Genomic DNA, 19,038 nt, shown 5'->3' on the forward strand with positions numbered 1-19,038 from the left:
AAAAATAATCTTTCCTTGCCTTAAGCTCAACACATCACTTCCATGATGTATACAGGCCTCCACTGTTACAGAAAGACAAGTCCAGAAAGTACACAACTGTCTCTCGTATAGATCAAAAATATACTTTTGGTAGCATAGTAAAGTTATCCTTTTGGTATTACTAATACTGTAGTTGTGTTTAATATTTGGATATACACATACAAGAATAGTTAATACTATATACGCACGCCCAAAAGCAGAAGTAAAACTTAGAAACAAATGAGTTTTTAAAAAAAGTAAGAGCTAAAATTAGGAATAGCTACATTACAAGGACTTTCCTGCAGGATTCTAAATTTAAGGTATGTATTAAACTCAGAACTAAGGCTAACATTGCTATTTCATTAGAAAATGGCTTGTGTGAAACCTTAGTCTCACTTATCTTTTTTAATCAGACACATTTGAGGACTGTGATCCAATGATTGTTTAGCAGCAATTTTACACAACTGTTATTCTTTTATTAACAGGTATTATAAACAGATAATACTAATTTTATTTAAAAACCATGGAGTGCCACATTGATGAATATACAGTTCATGAATAACTTAAAGTATTTCCCATATTAAAAGGCAATGCACACAGCATACAAAAGTATACTAAACAAAGCTATAATAAGGATACATGATTGAAGTGTCTAAAATGATATATACAGTACATAATGTCAATTGTGTGTTTAGTACAGTTGCTTTCTGTACCACAATTCCCATCATGCCTCACTTTCCCCAGACACTGAATTCTGCACCTCCTCTTCCAAAATTGGTACAATCAGGTTATCCTTGGACATCAAATTATATTTCATCACAAATTTAGTGAACCGGTGACACAAAAAGGTTTCATTCTGAGGATGGAAAAAAAAATATTTAAATTCCAATGTAAAATAAAATGCATTATGACATATATGAGAAGGGAATATTTGAAAGTGAATTGTGGGAAATATCTCATAAAAATCCTGGAGCATAAATAAATTGTCCCCTTGGTATTGTAACTTTTAGGAACATTGTGTGGTTTACATCTAAATACCACCACCACAAGGAATCCATTAGTAAAATAGTTTTATTTCCCCCTTTTATATTCATAAGAGTGGACACAAGCACCTATTTAATCTTTATTTTCATAACTCAATGTTAAAGCACCTGAATAGGAATGTATTCAAGTCCCACTATACCAAGCATGAAATCAGATAAGCAATTCTGTGTCAACTAAATCCTGGTCCACTATGCAAAGCCCTAACGAAAGCTGTATATAGGCACCTGTGGTAATTAAATCCCTCCCCCTCCACACACACACACACCCACAACTAAACAAATAGTAAGCTGAGTCAGTCTTTAGCTGCTACTACAGTCCACAGGCTCCAGTAGTATGTTTACTCACTGTGCTCCTCCCCATACTAGTCCTTACCCTTGTTTTTACTGCCATTCACACCTCTAAGCCCCTTCCTGACCTCAAATTTAGTCAGTTAAAAAAAATAAAATAGTTCCAGGTAATACACATGCCCGAGTCCCCTGTTGATTCTGTGGCTTTACCATCACACTTCCCAACTGTTAAAATGTTTCCTCCACTACTGTGTGAAAGATATACACAATCAAGTAACTGACTGTACACAAAAGTGCTGTCAAACCCATCAAGTAAACTGAAAAAATATTTCTCTACTTTCAATGATAATAATCCTAAGGGTTTCCTGTAACACTCAAAGGCAAGCAATTTTCATAACAAGGGTCATTGAACTGATGGTATTAAAGTTCTTGTAAAGCTTTCTGCTTCTATATAGTGAACTTCTACCCAATTGAGAAGAACTATAATAAACAGGATTGAAAAAGCACACATGAAATTGCTTAGTTTGAAGACCAAAGTCATTCACATGAAACTTCACACAATTCTCACATACTTGTAATCTATTATGAACTGTACTTGCTTGCTAAGGAGGTCTGTGTAGTGAAAGTGTTAAGAGAAGAAAATATGTAACAACTGCAGAAGAACAATGCTTGGCATCACTTTAGTAAATGCACTAATGAAAGTAAATGCAAAGAACTCAGTTACTTACTTCATATTCATCAAATATCTGCCGATGATGAAAATACGCATGGGAAAATATTCTGTAAATCCTACGGCACACTGATCCTAGTTTGGCTACAGAGGATTCCTTTATGCTAACCCTGTAAGCATAAGTCAAATGTTATACAGTACTCAGTTTTACAAATCTACAAGTTGAATACAGATATAAAACATGCACGTGTGCCTGTGTATTTAGTTTTAGTTGTTTATACTGGATGAATTGATCCCACATGAAATTCCAAAAGTTAGGTTTTGTAGATGACTAATAACATTTGAATTCTGTAATCATTATTCTTGAAAGAATTTAGTAAAAATATTAAGTTGGCTCATTCTGCACATTTAAAACTTCATATTTTGATTGCAGAAAACACTGGCTTCTTCCCACATATAGACAGTTTTTAAAATTAATCTGAAAGGGGCTAGATTCCCCATTTCTAGCACAGAGGGATGCAAACTGCACACTCCTTCCCTAACAGGACCACTGTGCTCCATGGAGCTCCTCCCCAGAAAACTCAGCTTTTACTTTTCCATCCAGGGTTCCACAAATTGGCATGGAGACTACCTGAGAAACTGAATCGGTGCATGTCCTTAGCTAGGCCTCTTTGCAGTCAGTGATGTCCACTTTTGGGACTGCACTAGTTTGGTGTGGGTTTCCCAGCACAGCAGGTCTAGCACTAATTTGAGCCACCACAACCCCTTCCCTCCTTTGAGGTGGGATTTTCACCACTGGAGGAGACCTAGACCACACTGGAAAACCCAACTTGATTAAGTTGGATTGGTAATATAGTCCCTTAAACCCCTCTGTTTTACCTCTAACAAGCTGGTGGCAGAACAGCATTAAAAGCAGGACCTCTTCCCATATATTAACAACAACAGTAATTGTGGACATGCTACCACATTTAGTATTTTTAATCATATTCTGTAATACTACATATGAACAATACACTAATTTATTCTGTTAGATACATGAAAAACAATTTGCGTTACCAAACACTGTTTCAGATTTGTTCCACCTATGAACAAGATTTTCTGAATGTAAATCTGCTCCCCTGCTCCCCCCCCCCCCACAAAAAAAAGCAAGTTAAAGATAATGCTTCTAAGAGTTTTACCTGCTGGGGAAATATTTATTGCTATTCAGAAGACATGCAGCTCCATCAAGCGTGTGCCTGGTGTAGTCTATAGCAGGACACTAAAAAAATATTAGGGGGGAAAACAGATATGAAACTGCATCACACAGTATTTCACACAGAATTGTCTGATACATCACATAGCTCTCATCTGGGGGAAGTTTACTCAAACCCTTACAAAAACTCTGTAAAACTTCTGGAATTCAAAATGGCTGTCTCTGTCTCCCATGTTATTTTAATTATAGCTCCAAGTACCCCTGATTGCATTATTTCAGGAGATTCGTTGTATTGGCAATCGGGCATATGCACAGGAGTAGATGTTCTAATTAAGTCTCTCTTTAGCAACTGACATGACAGAAGTTCTATAATGGAAGACCACTGCCAAAAAAAAAGTTCATCCCACCATCTACAAGTTAGTTTGGCTTCCATGGCTCAGTCATGAGGGCAGACCATGGACTATAACTATAACAGGACCGCTTGGAAATAATGACCATAATACAATAGCATTCAACATCCCTGTGGTGGGAAGAACATCTCAACAGTCCAATACTGTGGCATTTAATTTCAAAAGGGGAAACTATGCAAAAATGAAGGGGTTAGTTAAACAGAAGAAGTTAAAAGGTACAGTGACTAAAGTGAAATCCCTGCAAGCTGCATGGGCGCTTTTTAAATACACCATAATAGAGGCCCAACTTCAATGTATACCCTAAATTAAGAAACACAGTAAAAGAACTAAAAAAGAGCCACCGTGGCTTAACAACCATGTAAAAGAAGCAGTGAGAGATGATAAGACTTCCCTTAAAAAGTAGAAGTCAAATCCTAGTGAGGCAAAGGAGCATAAACACTGCTAAATTAAGTGCAAGAGTGTAATAAGAAAAGCCAAAGAGGAGTTTGAAGAATGGCTAGCCAAAAACTCCAAAGGTAATAACAAAATGTTTTTTAAGTACATCAGAAGCAGGAAGCCCGCTAAACAGCCAGTGGGGCCCCTGGATGATTAAAATACGAAAGGAGCTCTTAAAGACGATAAAGTCATTGCAGAGAAACTAAATGGATTCGTTGCTTCAGTCTTCACAGCTGAGGATGTTAGGGAGATTCCCAACCTGAGCTGGCTTTTGTAGGTGACAAATCTGAGGAACTGTCACAGATTGAAGTGCCACTAGAGGTGGTTTTGGAATTAATTGATAAACTCAACATTAACAAGTCACCGGGACCAGATGGCATTCACCCAAGAGTTCTGAAAGAACTCAAACGTGAAGTTGCAAAACTAGTAACTAAGGTTTGAAACCTGTCCTTTAAACTGGCTTCTGTACCCAATGACTGGAAGTTAGCTAATGTAACGCCAATATTTAAAAAGGGATCTAGAGGTGATCCCGGCAATTAAAGACCAGTAAGTCTAACATCGGTATTGGGCAAATTAGTCGAAACAATAGTTAAGAATAAAATTGTCAGACACATAGAAAAACAAACTTGAGCAACAGTCAACATGGTTTCTGTAAAGGGAAATCGTGTCCTACTAATCTATTAGAGTTCTTTGAAGGGGTCAACAAACATGTGGACAAGGGGGATCCAGTAGACACATTGTACTTAGATTTCCAGAAAGCCTTTGACAAGGTTCCTCGCCAAAGGCTCTTATGTAAATTAAGCTGTCATGGGATAAAAGGGAAGGTCCTTTCATGGATTGAGAACTAGTTAAAAGACAGGGAACAAAGGGTAGGAATTAATGGTAAATTCTCAGAATGGAGAGGGGTAACTAGTGGTGTTCCCCAAGGGTCAGTCCTCAGACCAATCCTATTCAACTTATTCATAAATGATCTGGAGAAAGGGGTAAACAGTGAGGTGGCAAAGTCTGCAGATGAGATTAAACTGCTCAAGATAGTTAAGATCAAAGCAGCCTGTGAAGAACTTCAAAAAGATCTCAGAAAACTAAGTGATTGGGCAACAAAATGGCAAATGAAATTTAATGTGGATAAATGTAAAGTAATGCACATTGGAAAAAATAACCCCAACTATATATACACAATATGATGGGGGCTAATTTAGCTACAACGAGTCAGGAAAAAGATCTTGGAGTCATCATGGATAGTTCTCTGAAGATGTCCATGCAGTGTGCAGAGTCGGTCAAAAAAGCAAACAGGATGTTAGGAATCATTGAAAAGGGGGATAGAGAATAAGACTGAGAATATATTATTGCCCTTACATAAATCGATATTACGCCCACATCGCGTACAGATGTGGTCTCCTCATCTCAAAAAAGATATACTGGCACTAGAAAAGGTTCAGAAAAGGGCAACTAAAATGATTAGGGGTTTGGAGAGGGTCCCATATGAGGAAATATTAAAGAGGCTAGGACTCTTCAGCTTGGAAAAGAGACTAAGGGGGGATATGATAGAGGTATATAAAATCATGAGTGATGCGGAGAAAGTGGATAAGGAAAAGTTATTTACTTATTCCCAAAATACAAGAACTAAGGGTCACCAAATGAAATTAATAGGCAGCAGGTTTAAAACAAATAAAAGGAAGTTCTTCTTCACGCAGCGCACAGACAACTTGTGGAACTCCTTACCTGAGGAGGTTGTGAAGACTAGGACTATAACAGCATTTAAAAGAGAACTGGATAATTTCATGGTGGTTAAGTCCATAAATGGCTATTAGCCAGGATGGGTAAGGAAGGGTGTCCCTAGCCTCTGTTTGTCAGAGAATGGAGATGGATGGCAGGAGAGAGATCACTTGATCATTGCCTGTTAGGTTCACTTCCTCTGGGGCACCTGGCATTGGCCACTATCCGTAGACAGGATACTGGGCTAGATGGACCTTTGGTCTGACCTAGTACGGCCGTTCTTATGTTCAGAATGAGGCAGGACAAACTGGAAAAGCGGAGAAAGAGCAGGAGGGTGTGAAAATCATGGCGGTGACTGGTCATCATTGTGCCTGTCAACATACTAGAAGGAACCAGCCCTTGGTCTGTGCTGTAGCAGACCAAGCCATGGAAAATATAAAATCCCTATACTTAACTGTTTTAATCATGCAGAGTTAAAGATAGATCTCATTGACTGAGTGACAAGTATTCCACACTAATACACTAGTCTGGACATGTGAAACATATCAACACACCCATGAAGGAGTAGCAAAATATCAATTTCCCTTCTCCTTTCATTAATACCTCAATTATTCTGTACTGAATTTTAGATGACAAACACGGTTAGCTTGAGGACGTAGAAAATAAGACGTAAACTCATGTAACATTTCATTCAGTTTTAGCCTGGCCACTTAACTACTTTCTAATTATTAAGAACACTGCAATGCCAGCCAATGCATGAGGTGGACAGAGCAAGTTCCTACTCCAACCCCCTCTTTCAAAAATCAATTTAATACACAGGCCTCAAATACAGGAAATATCAGATATTAAAAACTGATAAGAACAGGTACTACAGTTGATCTGAGCTCTAAAGAGCAGAGAAGTCAGTTTCAGTGAGGAAAGGAAAACAAAATATGGAACCCTACCTCTGCTAAAAACACTAACCAAGATTCGGGATGGTTCCTTTTTCTGATTTTGTATATTCACTTCCAATTCCATTTCTGTTTGAGAAAGTTTGTTTCCCACCTCCCCCAAACTTCTTTCTTCACTTACTTCAAAGGGAAGGTGTCATCATGTGCTTATTAAGCCTTTTTTTCCCCCCACCAAGTGCATGTTACACCTCTACCCCGATATAACACTGCCCTCGGGAGCCAAAAAAATCTTACCGTGTTATAGGTGAAACCGCATTATATAGAACTTGCTTTGATCCGCTGGAGTGCACAGCGCCACCCCCACCCCCACCCCCACCCCACCCGTAGCACTGCTTTACTGCGTTATATCCAAATTCGTATTATATTGAGTCACGTTATATCGGGGTAGAGGTGTATTTCTGGTGAAATATGCTGAACTTCTAGCTATGGAACAGGTATTTTTATTGCTCTGTACAGCAGCGAATGCAATGGCACAGCAAGCATCCCCAAACCATCCCACCTGAGTGCCTCAACCCTCCCCTAAAAGGGAACTTTCTCCAGGGCTGAGAAGAAAGTGCAGTCTCCATGGCTACTTAGTCTTTGATCTCTTTGCTAAAACTCTCAACGTAATAATGGTGGTAGTGTGAACAGCTGTACGCCAGGGCCTAACGAGCATGCATCAAATTTTACTGACTCTTGTTCATGCACCAGTACAGAGAAATTAAGTCAGACTAGTCAGCAGTCTACAATCTTACTACCAAAATTTGCACAAAACTAACTAAGGTCAAAAACCAAGGGCCAGAATGGCCCTTCCCAAGGAGAAAGCCACAGGAGGATGTCAGAGGAGCTGAAGATGCAGAGGTTCCCATTGCAGAATTCCCTGCAAGTTGTCACCAGAAGAAGGGACTTGAAAGTCCACAGTGAGGTTGGGGGAGGGGGAGAAAGAGAGGAAGCCTTCCAACTCCATGAAACCGCAGAGAAAAGCAACTCTATCTGCTAAAAAAGAAATCCCTTTCTGTTGTTCAGTAACCACTACTGAGGTGACCAGAGAAAATTTAATACAGATTAAAGCTATATTACTCTTCCAGACTCCCACACAAAAGGTGAGGGGGAAGTAGGGATCTGCATGAGACTGTTACGGAAAGCAGCTGGTTCCCTGCTCTTCAGCCTCCTATGAGTCACTATGAAAGATGTGAGAAGCAAGCAGGGAGTACTGCTATGAAAGTCGCATTTCCACATAGCCCTTCCATTTGACTAAGACAAGATATGCACAGATGGCCCCTTCTGTGCATGGATCCCTGAAGAAAATATGAGCCTTCACAGATATATTTCAAAAAATACCCTCCTTACCTCTTTAGGAGTTTTATGGGCTGCACAAAGAAAAATCCATTGTTCAGTTGCTGTCATCTGAGTGCATGTATCTGGGTGGCATTCACTCTGTTGAAACAGTTGTTCAGTTAATAAAATACCAAACAGAGAAAGCAAGATTTGATCATTATTAATAATTTAACTCAATTCTTTAAAATCAGAAAAATATTTTAAAGCTACTTGATCAACTAAAGTCTTCTGGAATCCTAAAACTATGTTCCTAAAGTCATGGTGGCTAAAAATATGTGAACTAAAAGTTTGCAAAGCTTTGTAAGCTAATATTACATTTAAAAATACAAAAACAACCTGGTCTCTGACACAAAAATTAGAGAACAAGAAAAGAGTTACCTGAAGCTTGACAGCAAGTCCATTGAGCTCGAGACAGAATTGTCTAGAAATTTAAATATAGCATTATTAAAACAGTTTCCCTAATGGAAACATTTAAAAGCAAATAACTTGTCATAAACACTAATGGGTTTATGCATCTCTAGCATTTTTAAAAATTACATTGGTCTCTTCTGGGGTGTAAAAAGCAGAAGAGGAATGAGATCAAATGTAAAAAATATGGTTTAAAATAATCTCAGCACCTGTGACAAATTTACAGTCTTTGAACATATCTGTAGAATATACAAGGAAGAAAACAAATAAAAGGAGACATAAGATAAAAGGAATACAAAAAGAAAAATCAGAAAACTTTAATTTATTATTCGTTCAGAGGAACTCATACAACTATATTTGAGTTTTCTCCTTTGTCAAAAAGGATAAACTGAATAGTATTCTGATAGCTGAGACTAGGAATATAGTATTTTCTCCCCTAGGAAAATCTACATTTTACAAATTTGCCTTTGATATCAATTCATGTTTAAGAAAAAAATAGTAAAATCCCTTAAACATGCACTGAAGAAAAACAAATCATAAGGTGCAAACTGACCAAACCCATCTATGCTATATACCCTGAAAGTCCAATTCTGTGGCTTTAGTGCCATCCCCAAATGCTCAGGAGATGACTACTGAGACCTCCAGGAGTACTTTTCTTTAAGCCAGCCTGAGTTGAGGTGTAATGCAGTGAGGCTGTGTGTGAAAGCTGCTGATTGCCTCACTCTCAGGCACACTCTAGCAGACAGTTTAGAGAAGATTTAATGCTTTGGAGGAAGCAGGGTAAAATTTTCAGAAGTGACTAACTTAGGCACCTAAGTCCCATTTTCAAAAGAACTATAGGCACTTAAGAGCTTAAGTCTCATTAAAAGTCACTGGGACTTAGGTTCCCAAGTGCCACATTTTTCAAGGTATTTAGGTACCTAGTAGGATTTTTGAAAGAACCTAGGTGCCTAACTCTCATTTGGAGGCACTAACTTGAAACTATTCTTATCCTTGAAAATGTACGTTGATGGAATGACAAGACAGTCAAACTAAGAAAAAAAACTGATTTTTTTTCAGAATGCCAGAACACTAATCATAGCAAAGTGATGTAAAAACCAAAGCAGAACAAGGGTGGAAATATCAGTGAGCAGAATATTGAGTCTGTACGATAATAAAACAAAACACTTTCAGTAACAAGGACAGTTTGGAGACATAAAAGGCATCTAGGTAGCCAGCTTAACTAATATATTGTAACAGCTAATAGACAAAGAGAAGGCCAGAAAAACTGTCACGATTTCTCTGATAGTGACTGAAATAAAAATGGAGAAAATGTTTACTACAAAAAATATTTTCTTAACAGTTTGTTAAAAACCAGCCTCATAGCTAAAGGCTATTCTGGAGAGCATCTAATGATTACAATATTCATATTTTAGTAAGTGAAAGTAAGGAATTAATGCAGGGGTCCCCAACACAGTGCCCGTGGGGGCATCTAAATGCGCTCACGTCCTGGCCGGCGGTGGAGCATCCACCGAAATGCCACCGAATTTCTGCAGCATTTCGGTGGCAACGCCTCTCGATGATGTCACTTGCCGGCGATGTCGAGAGGCGTCGCCACCGAAATGCCGCAGAAACTCGGCAGCATTTCGGCAAATGCTCCACCACTGCCATGGTCCTTCTTTTGGTGCCCGCTAGACGAAAAGGTTGGGAACCACTGAGTTAATGAGATTGAGGGGGGGAGATGCTATGGAAACTCATGGCTGTCCTTTCAGTCCACACTGATATAAATCTTTGCAGTCCAATTCTAGAAGTTTGTTTGTCTTATTTTAAACACATGTATGTTGACATCACAAATTTTTAAAAGCAAAAGGGAATTTAAGGGAATCCTCACAACAATGAACTTGGTAATCAGAAAAGGAGCAAATAAATTCCATTGTTAAGACTACAAATCTATTACTAATACATAATTCTAAAATGTTTAATAGTACAAAGTTTTGCTCTTGTAGGTTTTTTGTTTTTTTTTAAAAAAAAAACAGTTGTCAACAAAAATATTTAGAGTCTATAAGAGTCAGACTATTATGATTCATTACTACTGCTAATCAGTGTGGTGAGATTCCTGATTCTACATTTTGACAAAGCATGAATTCTTACCGTAAATGTTCATACTTCCATACACCTTCATCCTGCCCTTCAGGAGGTTCCAAGATTTTGTCAATGTTAGAACAGTCTGCCCTTATGTTTTGTTGGATATACTGAGAAGAAAAAGTAATCATTTCTGAAAGTTGTTTAAAGATAGTAAGACTCCATATTTAGGACTGTGCCACAACTCTAGCTACTTTGATATATACCTACTAGCCACTACAGTAAGGATAACAGCTACTTATTTCTTTAGTCTAGCTGGAATTGAACAGCTATGTTGATGGACCAAAGTAAGAGGACGAAAAAAATAAAAAAAGTAGCAATATGTGGAGAAGGAACAAAGCAAATGTCCCCAAAATATAGTGTGTGAAAAACATGTCTTCCCTGAATGAGAAATGGTAAGAGGAGCAGAGAGTTTTACCAGGTAGCAATAAAACCTGTTCAACTGGTGAAACTGGAAACCAGGATTCTAGTGTTTCTACACACAAAAATTACTGTATTAACCAGTACACCGATTTCTATTTCTCTATGGAATTATGAAGTTAATTTTGAACAACTATATCACAACCAAGAAGAGAATGTGCCCTGTTGCTCACATCTTGCCAAAAGTCACAAGATTTGGGTGACTAAACTTATACACATGAAAAAATATTTATTAGAACAAAAAATACCTGTTGAACAGCTAGTGTGCTATCCATTTCTTCAAAGGATTCATCAGGCCAATTGTAAAAATCCTATTGGAAAAAAAAAAACAAATTTAAACCAGTTTAATAAAGGGTGGAAAAGATAGCATGACATTTGCAGCAAATTCTGAATGCTTAATATCAGGAAACTTCAACAGGCTGTACGAAAATAACCTTTACAGTTTCAGCAAACAGGAAAACTACATCTAGAAAGAGAGGAAGCAAAGTTGTAAAGGACTATATAGGACTGATGCTCACCCTCCTAAAAACCAAACTATGAAACTTACAATAAAGGAGCTACCACAAAGTTATTCATATCTTAAAATTAAAGCTAAAGCTTTGCTTGACTTGTAATACTGGAAATGTCATCTCTTTCATTCCTTTTCATATGCTAAGAAGAGTCAGACCTGGTTAACACTTAAAGACCACAAAAAGAAGTCCAGGGTTCTGAAGGAAGAGGTATTAAAGTGATTTCACAAGTGACCAGCAAGATAGGAGTAATGTGGTACTTCCAGCAGCACTCTGGGTTGTTATGATGGGGTGTTGGCCTAACTCAGCCAAGACACTTAACTATTATTCTTTCATCCTACCAAATATCCTGCCTGATTGCTTCTATTTGAATGTTTTGTTCACTTTCATCCTAAACCATCGTGTAACATCATTAGATGCCGTTAAAAAGGTGTCCAATTTCACCTCAGTGGCTGCCTGCCACAGGCTGGTGAAGTAATTCATACGCACTCACACGCGATCAGGATGAAGCGAGGCACGTACATGTAAGATTACGTTAGCTGGAGTCACCAACATTCAGCGACTCTTTCCTATGACCCGAGACTCCCGCACATGTAGCTGCTGCCCTGGGAGCGGGGCTCCCGGCCAACCCCGGTGGAGAAAACCCCTTTCTTAGCTGACAAGGCTAAAACCGGAGCAGGCTCATCCCCACCAGCCGGGCAGGGGGCTCCACACTCCGGGCGGCGAGAAGCGCCACCAGCCCTGCGGGGCAGACAGAGCGAGCCCCCGGAGAGCAGCGCCAGCCGGGCGCGGGACAGCCCAGAGCGGCCCGGCTCCGGTGACAGCCCGAGCGCGGGTCCCTGACAGGCGAGCAGGGCCCAGAGCCCGCTGCGGGCCGCACCGCCCAGCCCCGCACGGGGCCGGACAGGCCCAACGGCTCCGCGCCGGGACGCACCGGACCGGCTCCTGCCGGCCCCTCGCGGGCAGGAGGCGGCTGGGGCGCGGCGCCTCACCTGGGCCTTGGTGCCCGGCCTGTTCCGCCTCAGCACTGCCGTCCCCTCCGCCATGACCATAGTGACAGCGGCGCCAGGACCCGGATGCGGCGGCCGCTGACGAAGAGGGGGAGGAACAGGCGCGGCGGGAGCAGAGGGAGGGAGGCTCCGGAACAGCTGCTGGTGGGGAGGGGCGAAAGAAGATGGAACAGCCCGCGTGACGACCAGAAAGGGGCGGGCGAGCTGGGGGGGGGCGGTTGTGGGTGAAGCAGTTTCCGCGGAGGGAGGCAGGCGGAAGAGCCGGTGGGGAGGCGGGAGTGGCAGCGGGAGGTAGAATAACCCTCTGGAGGCCGGGGGTCGCGCCCCGTCGTGCGCGCGCTGTGTGTGCGGAGGAAGGGAAAGCGCGAGCTGGGTCACCGGCCCGCGCGCTTCCAGGGGGCGTGGGCGGGGCCTCGGCTGTGTCTGGCTGTCCCTGAGGGGGGCACGTCTAGAGCTGGGGAAAGTCGGGAGGCAGCTGCCCCTTACCCCATAGCACATAATGCCCCTGCTGACATGCAGCTGTGTGAGCTCCCCCATGTTGTGCAAAGCCAGCCCCAGCCTGCAGGCCCTCACTTGGCCAGGTTCAGAGCCAGGGCCATGTGGTACAGCGTCCCCAGCCTATCACACCAGTCAAAAGTGCCCTGGAGCCATCTCCGCAAGGGTCAGTCCAGACTCTTAAGGACTTGGGATCGACCCTCATCGCCAATCAGAAAGTCTCTAACAAAAAGTAACCCTTGGGCCAGTCCACACCAAAAGGAAAAGTTCCAGTGTCCCCTTCTCAGAGCTTACATGGCTTGTATTTAGACAGTAATGATGAGTATAGTTCTGGCCTAATTCTGCTTAGCCCCCCAGTTCAGCTTAGCAATAACACAGCAAGGCCTACTGGTTAATTTACTGGCTGGGTTAGACAGGCCAGCACAGACATCTGTGTGACCTTGCTAGATAAGAGAATGTAGAGGCTGGGAAAGAAAAATGCTTACAGACACTTTTTAAAGTAACGTATTCTTTTTTGTACTAAGCATGAAGTTATCAAGAAGTAACAGTTGTTCTTTGTTTTGTATGCTGGGAACAAATGCTGGGAAGATACAGTGATGACACGACGGAATAGCTAATAAAAAGCAGTCTGAATTTGTGAAGGGGGGCTGGTTCTGTATGGAGTGAGATGGGCAGTTCTCTGTTGTATGGCATGCTACAATAAAGAACTTGATAGTGGGATTCTTGCTGGTTGTTGCCTGTCTCTTTGCGGTCAGACAACGAAACCTGAGCCATCTGGGATAAGAGAGATCCCAGACAGTAAGGAATATGGCTTCCTTTCTGATTTTTCTCAAGAGGAAAATCCGTGGTGTCTTACAGAAATGTTCCCCTCTGCTTGCTCTTCCATTGCACATCAGATGATAGGAACCCATGGCCTCAGAACACCTACATGAAGGAGTTTCACCTAAGAAAAGATCCTGGCCTCACAAAAATAATTAGTAGGATTCATAGATTCAAAGGCCAGAAGGGACTACTGCAATCATCTAGTCTGACCTCCTAGATAACACAGGCCATAGAGCTTCCTTGACATACCATACAACTTCCCCTAAAATAAGTTATACCTACTTTTATCAGATGTGAACTTGGCTCCAAAAGGCTAGCAAGCTAACCAGGTTGTTATTTTGCAAACAAGATGCCTGTATGTGCAGAAATTCCTGTGAAGTTAATTTCTTCAAACATCCTGCTGTTGCATCCTGCCATTATCTCTGACCTGTCTGCAGCCAGGACTATCTTATATCAAATGGCTACACAGCTCTGAGCACAATGGGGCCCTGAGCCCTAGACATAAACATTTTATTAAAGCTATTGTTAAAATTATATAATACACAGATTGAGAAAAGAGTGTCTGTACTTCTGAGTATAGTGCTTAGATTATCCACAAATACAAAGTTTGTTTTTAAAGTCATTAGATACGTATAGTGCGTAATCAGCAGCAACCCAAATTTAGGTGAGTAAATTTAAGACTACAGTTTAGATCTTAACATCCAAGTATTTGGGTACATCACTTTTGAAAAGTTATACAGAGAGTTGGTTGTGGAAAGCACATATATGAATGAATGAAGCTAGTCCCTTAGTAATTGAGAATTAGGTAGGTTGTCCATTTAGAAAATATAATCCATGAGGGAAGTATTTTAGTTACTTTATTGACTGTGCTTCTCATCGGCACTCCAGCTCATCCCTCCTGGTATTGCTGATGTCTAGTGATGTGTTCTATGTAGATGTCCCTCGACCATCTGGTGGCATCCAACACCATAAGTTGCCACATCAGCCAAGCGTAGCGTTGACCAATTCCGCATTCTCTAAACACTCACTTGTTACTGGATCCCATGCACCCAAGGCTCTGATGATTTGTGCGCGTCTTAACCTGGTAATCTTTAGCTCTCAAGGTTTCGGCCAGAGGGGCATATTTCTCCACTTTTTGAGCTCGGGCATCATGGAAGGCCAGGATCATGTTCTCAAAGGGCACTGTGATGTCCACCATGATGATCTTCTTTCAGTCCACATTGGTGATGATGATGGCCAGTTCTGGGGATGGCAGAGTTCACTGTAACCTTCCCCACAAGTGGCGGGATGGCTCTGGCCAGGTGATCTTGGATGGCATTGCGTCACAGCTGCCAGTCTCTGGAATGGGGCTTGCAGCAACACACGATGTGGGGTAACATCTTGTTGGCATAGCCGCACTTCCTGCATTGCTTGTCCCGATTCCTGTGGCGGATGGCTCCGTTCAGCAGAACACAGTAGAACCAGGCCCTGTGGATGAATCTCCAGTTGGCAAATTGGGTGAAACTGTTCCTGGGGAGGAAGAGTTGCTGGCATCCCACTTGCACATCACCTTGAATGCCTTTCCCTGGCCTGGCTTTTGTTTCAGGTTTTCCATATATTGGCAGCAGATGGTATCCTTCAGGGTCCTCTCTAGCATGGTTCTAGCTCTTGGAGTGACGATAGTGTGATCCATGTTCTTCACCTATGGCACCAGGATTCCCAGATCCTAGCATTCCTTGCACTACGTCCAGCAGCAGACGATACGCTTCTCTGGTCGTCACATAGAATTGTGGGCACGAGTCCAGAGCGAAGCAAAGTCTCTCCCCTCTCTAGAAATACTAGAAATAACATTAAAAAAATTGAAGTGAAAAAGTAGTAAAAAGTTATAATGTCATTAAAGGGGAATTTAATTCTTTCAGTACCAGAAAAAAAAAGGCAAAAGGTGTCAAAACATTATAAAAGTAGTATTTCAGGAGGATAGAGAGAGGGCTGCAAAATTGGTCTGGTTTCCACCAAGCTAGTATGTTAATGGCAAAATAGACACAAAGCATCTCAGGTCCCTGAAGTGAATATAAAGGCTAATAAGTACCCAAGGGCTGCAGGCTGCAGTGAGCAAGCATGAGAAGGGTTCGCCTTGGTTCTGGGCTGAAACAAGCCAGGCACTCCCACCTGCACTGGCGCCTGACCTGGGTACAGTAGCTGTCACTGGAGGTGCATATAGAACAAATGCAGATATAGAAATAGAGCTGGCAAAGGAAAAAACTCTCACAGAGATGGAACAGCTTCTGTAGGACAGGGAGGAGGGAATGTCAGGTCTAATACCATGCACATCATCATTGTTATCTGAGTGCTAGTAGGGGGTGATGGAAAGCAGAGAGGAGGAATGGAGATAGAATAAATTCTGCTGAGATGGGGATGGAGGTTAGGGAGGAAGGGGGGAAAGTGCCTGCTAGGGGAGGACAGAGAGAAGGAAAAAGAGAGAGGGTACGTCTACACTACAGGATTATTCTGATTTTACATAAACTGGTTTTGTAAAATAGATTGTATAAAGTCGAGTGCACGCGGCCACACTGAGCACATTAATTCGGTGGTGTGCATCCATGTACCGAGGCTAGGGTCGATTTCCAGAGCGTTGCACTGTGGGTAGCTATCCCTTAGCTATCCCATAGTTCCTGCAGTCTCCCATGCCCCTTGGAATTCTGGGTTGAGATCCCAGTGCCTGATGGGGCAAAAAACATTGTCGCGGGTGGTTCTGGGTACAGCCTCATCCCTCCCTCCGTGAAAGCAGCAGACAACCGTTTCGCGCCTTTTTTCCTGGGTGAACTGTGCAAACGTCATAGCACAGCAAGCATGGACCCTGCTCAGATCAAGACCGCAATTGTGGACGTTGTAAACACCTCGCGCATTCTTGTGCAGTCTATGCTGAACTGGGACCTGCAAAGCCAGGCAAGGAGGAGGCGGCTACGGCAGAGCGGCGACGAGAGTGATGAGGACATGGACCCAGAATTCTCTCAAACCGCGGGCCCCTGCGCTTTGGAGATCCTGCTGGTAATGGGGCAGGTTCTAGCCATTGAAGGCCGATTTTGGGCCCGAGAAACAAGCACAGACTGGTGGGACAGCATAGTTTTGCAGGTGTGGGACGATTCACAGTGGCTGTGAAACTTTCGCATGTGTAAGGGCACTTTCATGGAACTTTGTGACTTGCATTCCCCTGCCCTGAAACGCCATAATACCAAGATGAGAGCAGCCCTCACAGTGGAGAAGCGAGTGGCAATAGCCCTCTGGAAGCTTGCAACGCCAGACAGCTACCGGTCAGTGGGGAATCAATTTGGAGTGGGAAAATCTACTGCGGGGGCTGCTGTGATGCAAGTAGCCAAAGCAATCATTAAGCTGCTGCTACGAAAGGTTGTGACTCTGGGAAACGTGCAGGTCATAGTGGATGGCTTTGCCGCAATGGGATTCCCTAACTGGGGGGGGGCGATAGATGGAACCCATATCCCTATCTTGGCACCGGAGCACCAGGGCACCCAGTACGTAAACCGCAAGGGGTACTTTTCAATGGTGCTGCAAGCACTAGTGGATCACAAGGGACATTTCACCAACATCCACGTGGGATGGCCAGGAAGGGTTCATGACACTCGCGTTTTCAGGAACATTACTCTGTTTAAACGGCTGCAGCAAGGGAATTACTTCCCAGACCAGAAAATAACAGTTGGGGATGTTGAAATGCCTGTAGTTATCCTGGGGGACCCAGCCTACCCCTTGATGCCATGGCTCATGAAGCCATACACGGGCAGCCTGGACAGTGGTCAGGAGCTGTTCAACTACAGGCTGAGCAAGTGCAGGATGGTGGTAGAATGTGCATTTGGCCGTTTAAAGGAGCGCTGGCGCACATTACTAACTCGCTCAGACCTCAGCCAAACCAATGTCCCCATTGTTATTGCTGCTTGCTGTGTGCTCCACAATCTCTGTGAGAGTAAGGGGGAGACCTTTATGGTGGGGTGGGAGGCTGAGGCAAATCACCTAGCTGCTGATTACACACAGGCAGACACCAGGGCGATTAGAAGAGCACACCACGAAGCGGTGTGCATCAGAGAAGCTTTGAAAACGAGTTTCATCAAGGGCCAGGTGTGACTATTGTGTTGGTTTCCCCTTGATGAACCCCCCCACCCTTGATTGACTCATTCCCTGTAAGCAACCCATCCTGCTCCTTCGATTACAGCTTGCTTAAGGAAATAAAGTCACTATCATTTAAAAATCATGTATTCTTTATTAAAAAGTCATTATAAAAAGAGGGAGAGAACTGACAAGGTATCCCGGGTGTGGTTTGGGAGGAGGATAGGAGGGAAGGAAAAGGCCACTAAAAATATTTCAAAGTAATGACAGCCTTTTGGTTGGGCTGTCCACGGGGGTGGAGTGGGTGGGTGCACGAAGCCTTCCCCCATGCGTTCTTACACGTCTGGGTGAGGAAGATATGGAACATGGTAAGTGGTGAGGGTGGTTACACAGGGGCTGCAGTGGCACTCTGTGAGCCTGCTGCTATTCCTGAAGCTCCACCAGACGTCGGAGGATGTCCATTTGATCACGCAGCAGCCCCAGCGTTGCATCCCGCCACCGCTGATCTTCCTGCCTACACCTCTGATCTTCCTGCCGCCACCTCTCATCTCGAGCGCCCCTCCTCTCCTCACGTTCGTCCCTCCTATCCTCACGTTGGTCCCTCCTGTCCTCACATTCACTGGCATCTTTCCTGTAATTTGATACCACGTCCTTCCACTCATTCAGATGAGCTCTTTCATTGCGGGTCACTTCCATGATTTCCGAGAACATTTCGTCTTGCGTCCTTTTTTTCCTCCACCTTATCTGAGATAGCCTTCGGGATGGAGTAGGGAGGCTTGAAAAATTTGCAGCTGCATGAGGGAGGTAAAAAAGGGAGAGAAGTATTTAAAAGATACATTTTACAGAATAATGGTTATACTCTTTCACAGTGAACAACACTATTCACCTTACATAGCACATGTGATTTCACTACAAGGTCGCATTTTGCATCTTAATATTGAGTACCTGCGGCTCTAGTGTTAGAGGTCTCACAGATGCAGGTCCAGGCAGCAGAATTCAGCTTGCATGTGGCCATGGTAAGCCATTGTCTTTCAGCTTCTGCAGCCTTCATATACACAGTGCCCTCCTTTCCCAAATACCAAGCAAAGCCCGTTCAGTGCTGCTTCTTTCCTGTTAACA

The 19,038-nt window shown here is 42.8% G+C and overlaps 1 protein-coding gene and 1 pseudogene across 2 annotated transcripts in view; both read right to left on the bottom strand.

Moving 5' to 3' along the window:
* Window positions 1-408: 408 nt before the first annotated feature.
* Window positions 409-19,038, bottom strand: part of LOC127058980 (MOB-like protein phocein) — a 34,438-nt gene continuing 15,808 nt past the window's right edge. The window contains exons 1-8 of one of the 2 annotated variants that reach the window (XM_050969545.1): window positions 12,490-12,637; window positions 11,237-11,299; window positions 10,578-10,678; window positions 8,418-8,460; window positions 8,052-8,138; window positions 3,198-3,277; window positions 2,078-2,189; window positions 409-874 (exon numbers count right to left, since the gene is read on the bottom strand). In XM_050969545.1, the coding sequence (XP_050825502.1) occupies window positions 743-874; window positions 2,078-2,189; window positions 3,198-3,277; window positions 8,052-8,138; window positions 8,418-8,460; window positions 10,578-10,678; window positions 11,237-11,299; window positions 12,490-12,549 (678 nt within the window). In that variant the 5' untranslated portion in view covers window positions 12,550-12,637 and the 3' untranslated portion in view covers window positions 409-742. Of the gene's footprint in view, window positions 875-2,077; window positions 2,190-3,197; window positions 3,278-8,051; window positions 8,139-8,417; window positions 8,461-10,577; window positions 10,679-11,236; window positions 11,300-12,489; window positions 12,638-19,038 lie in introns of those variants that run through there. The other variant, XM_050969547.1, reaches the window with a different exon arrangement.
* LOC127030544 (uncharacterized) lies at window positions 6,500-6,678 on the bottom strand (annotated as a pseudogene).

This window comes from Gopherus flavomarginatus, chromosome 10, assembly GCF_025201925.1.
Source record: "Gopherus flavomarginatus isolate rGopFla2 chromosome 10, rGopFla2.mat.asm, whole genome shotgun sequence".
NCBI lineage: Eukaryota > Metazoa > Chordata > Testudines > Testudinidae > Gopherus > Gopherus flavomarginatus.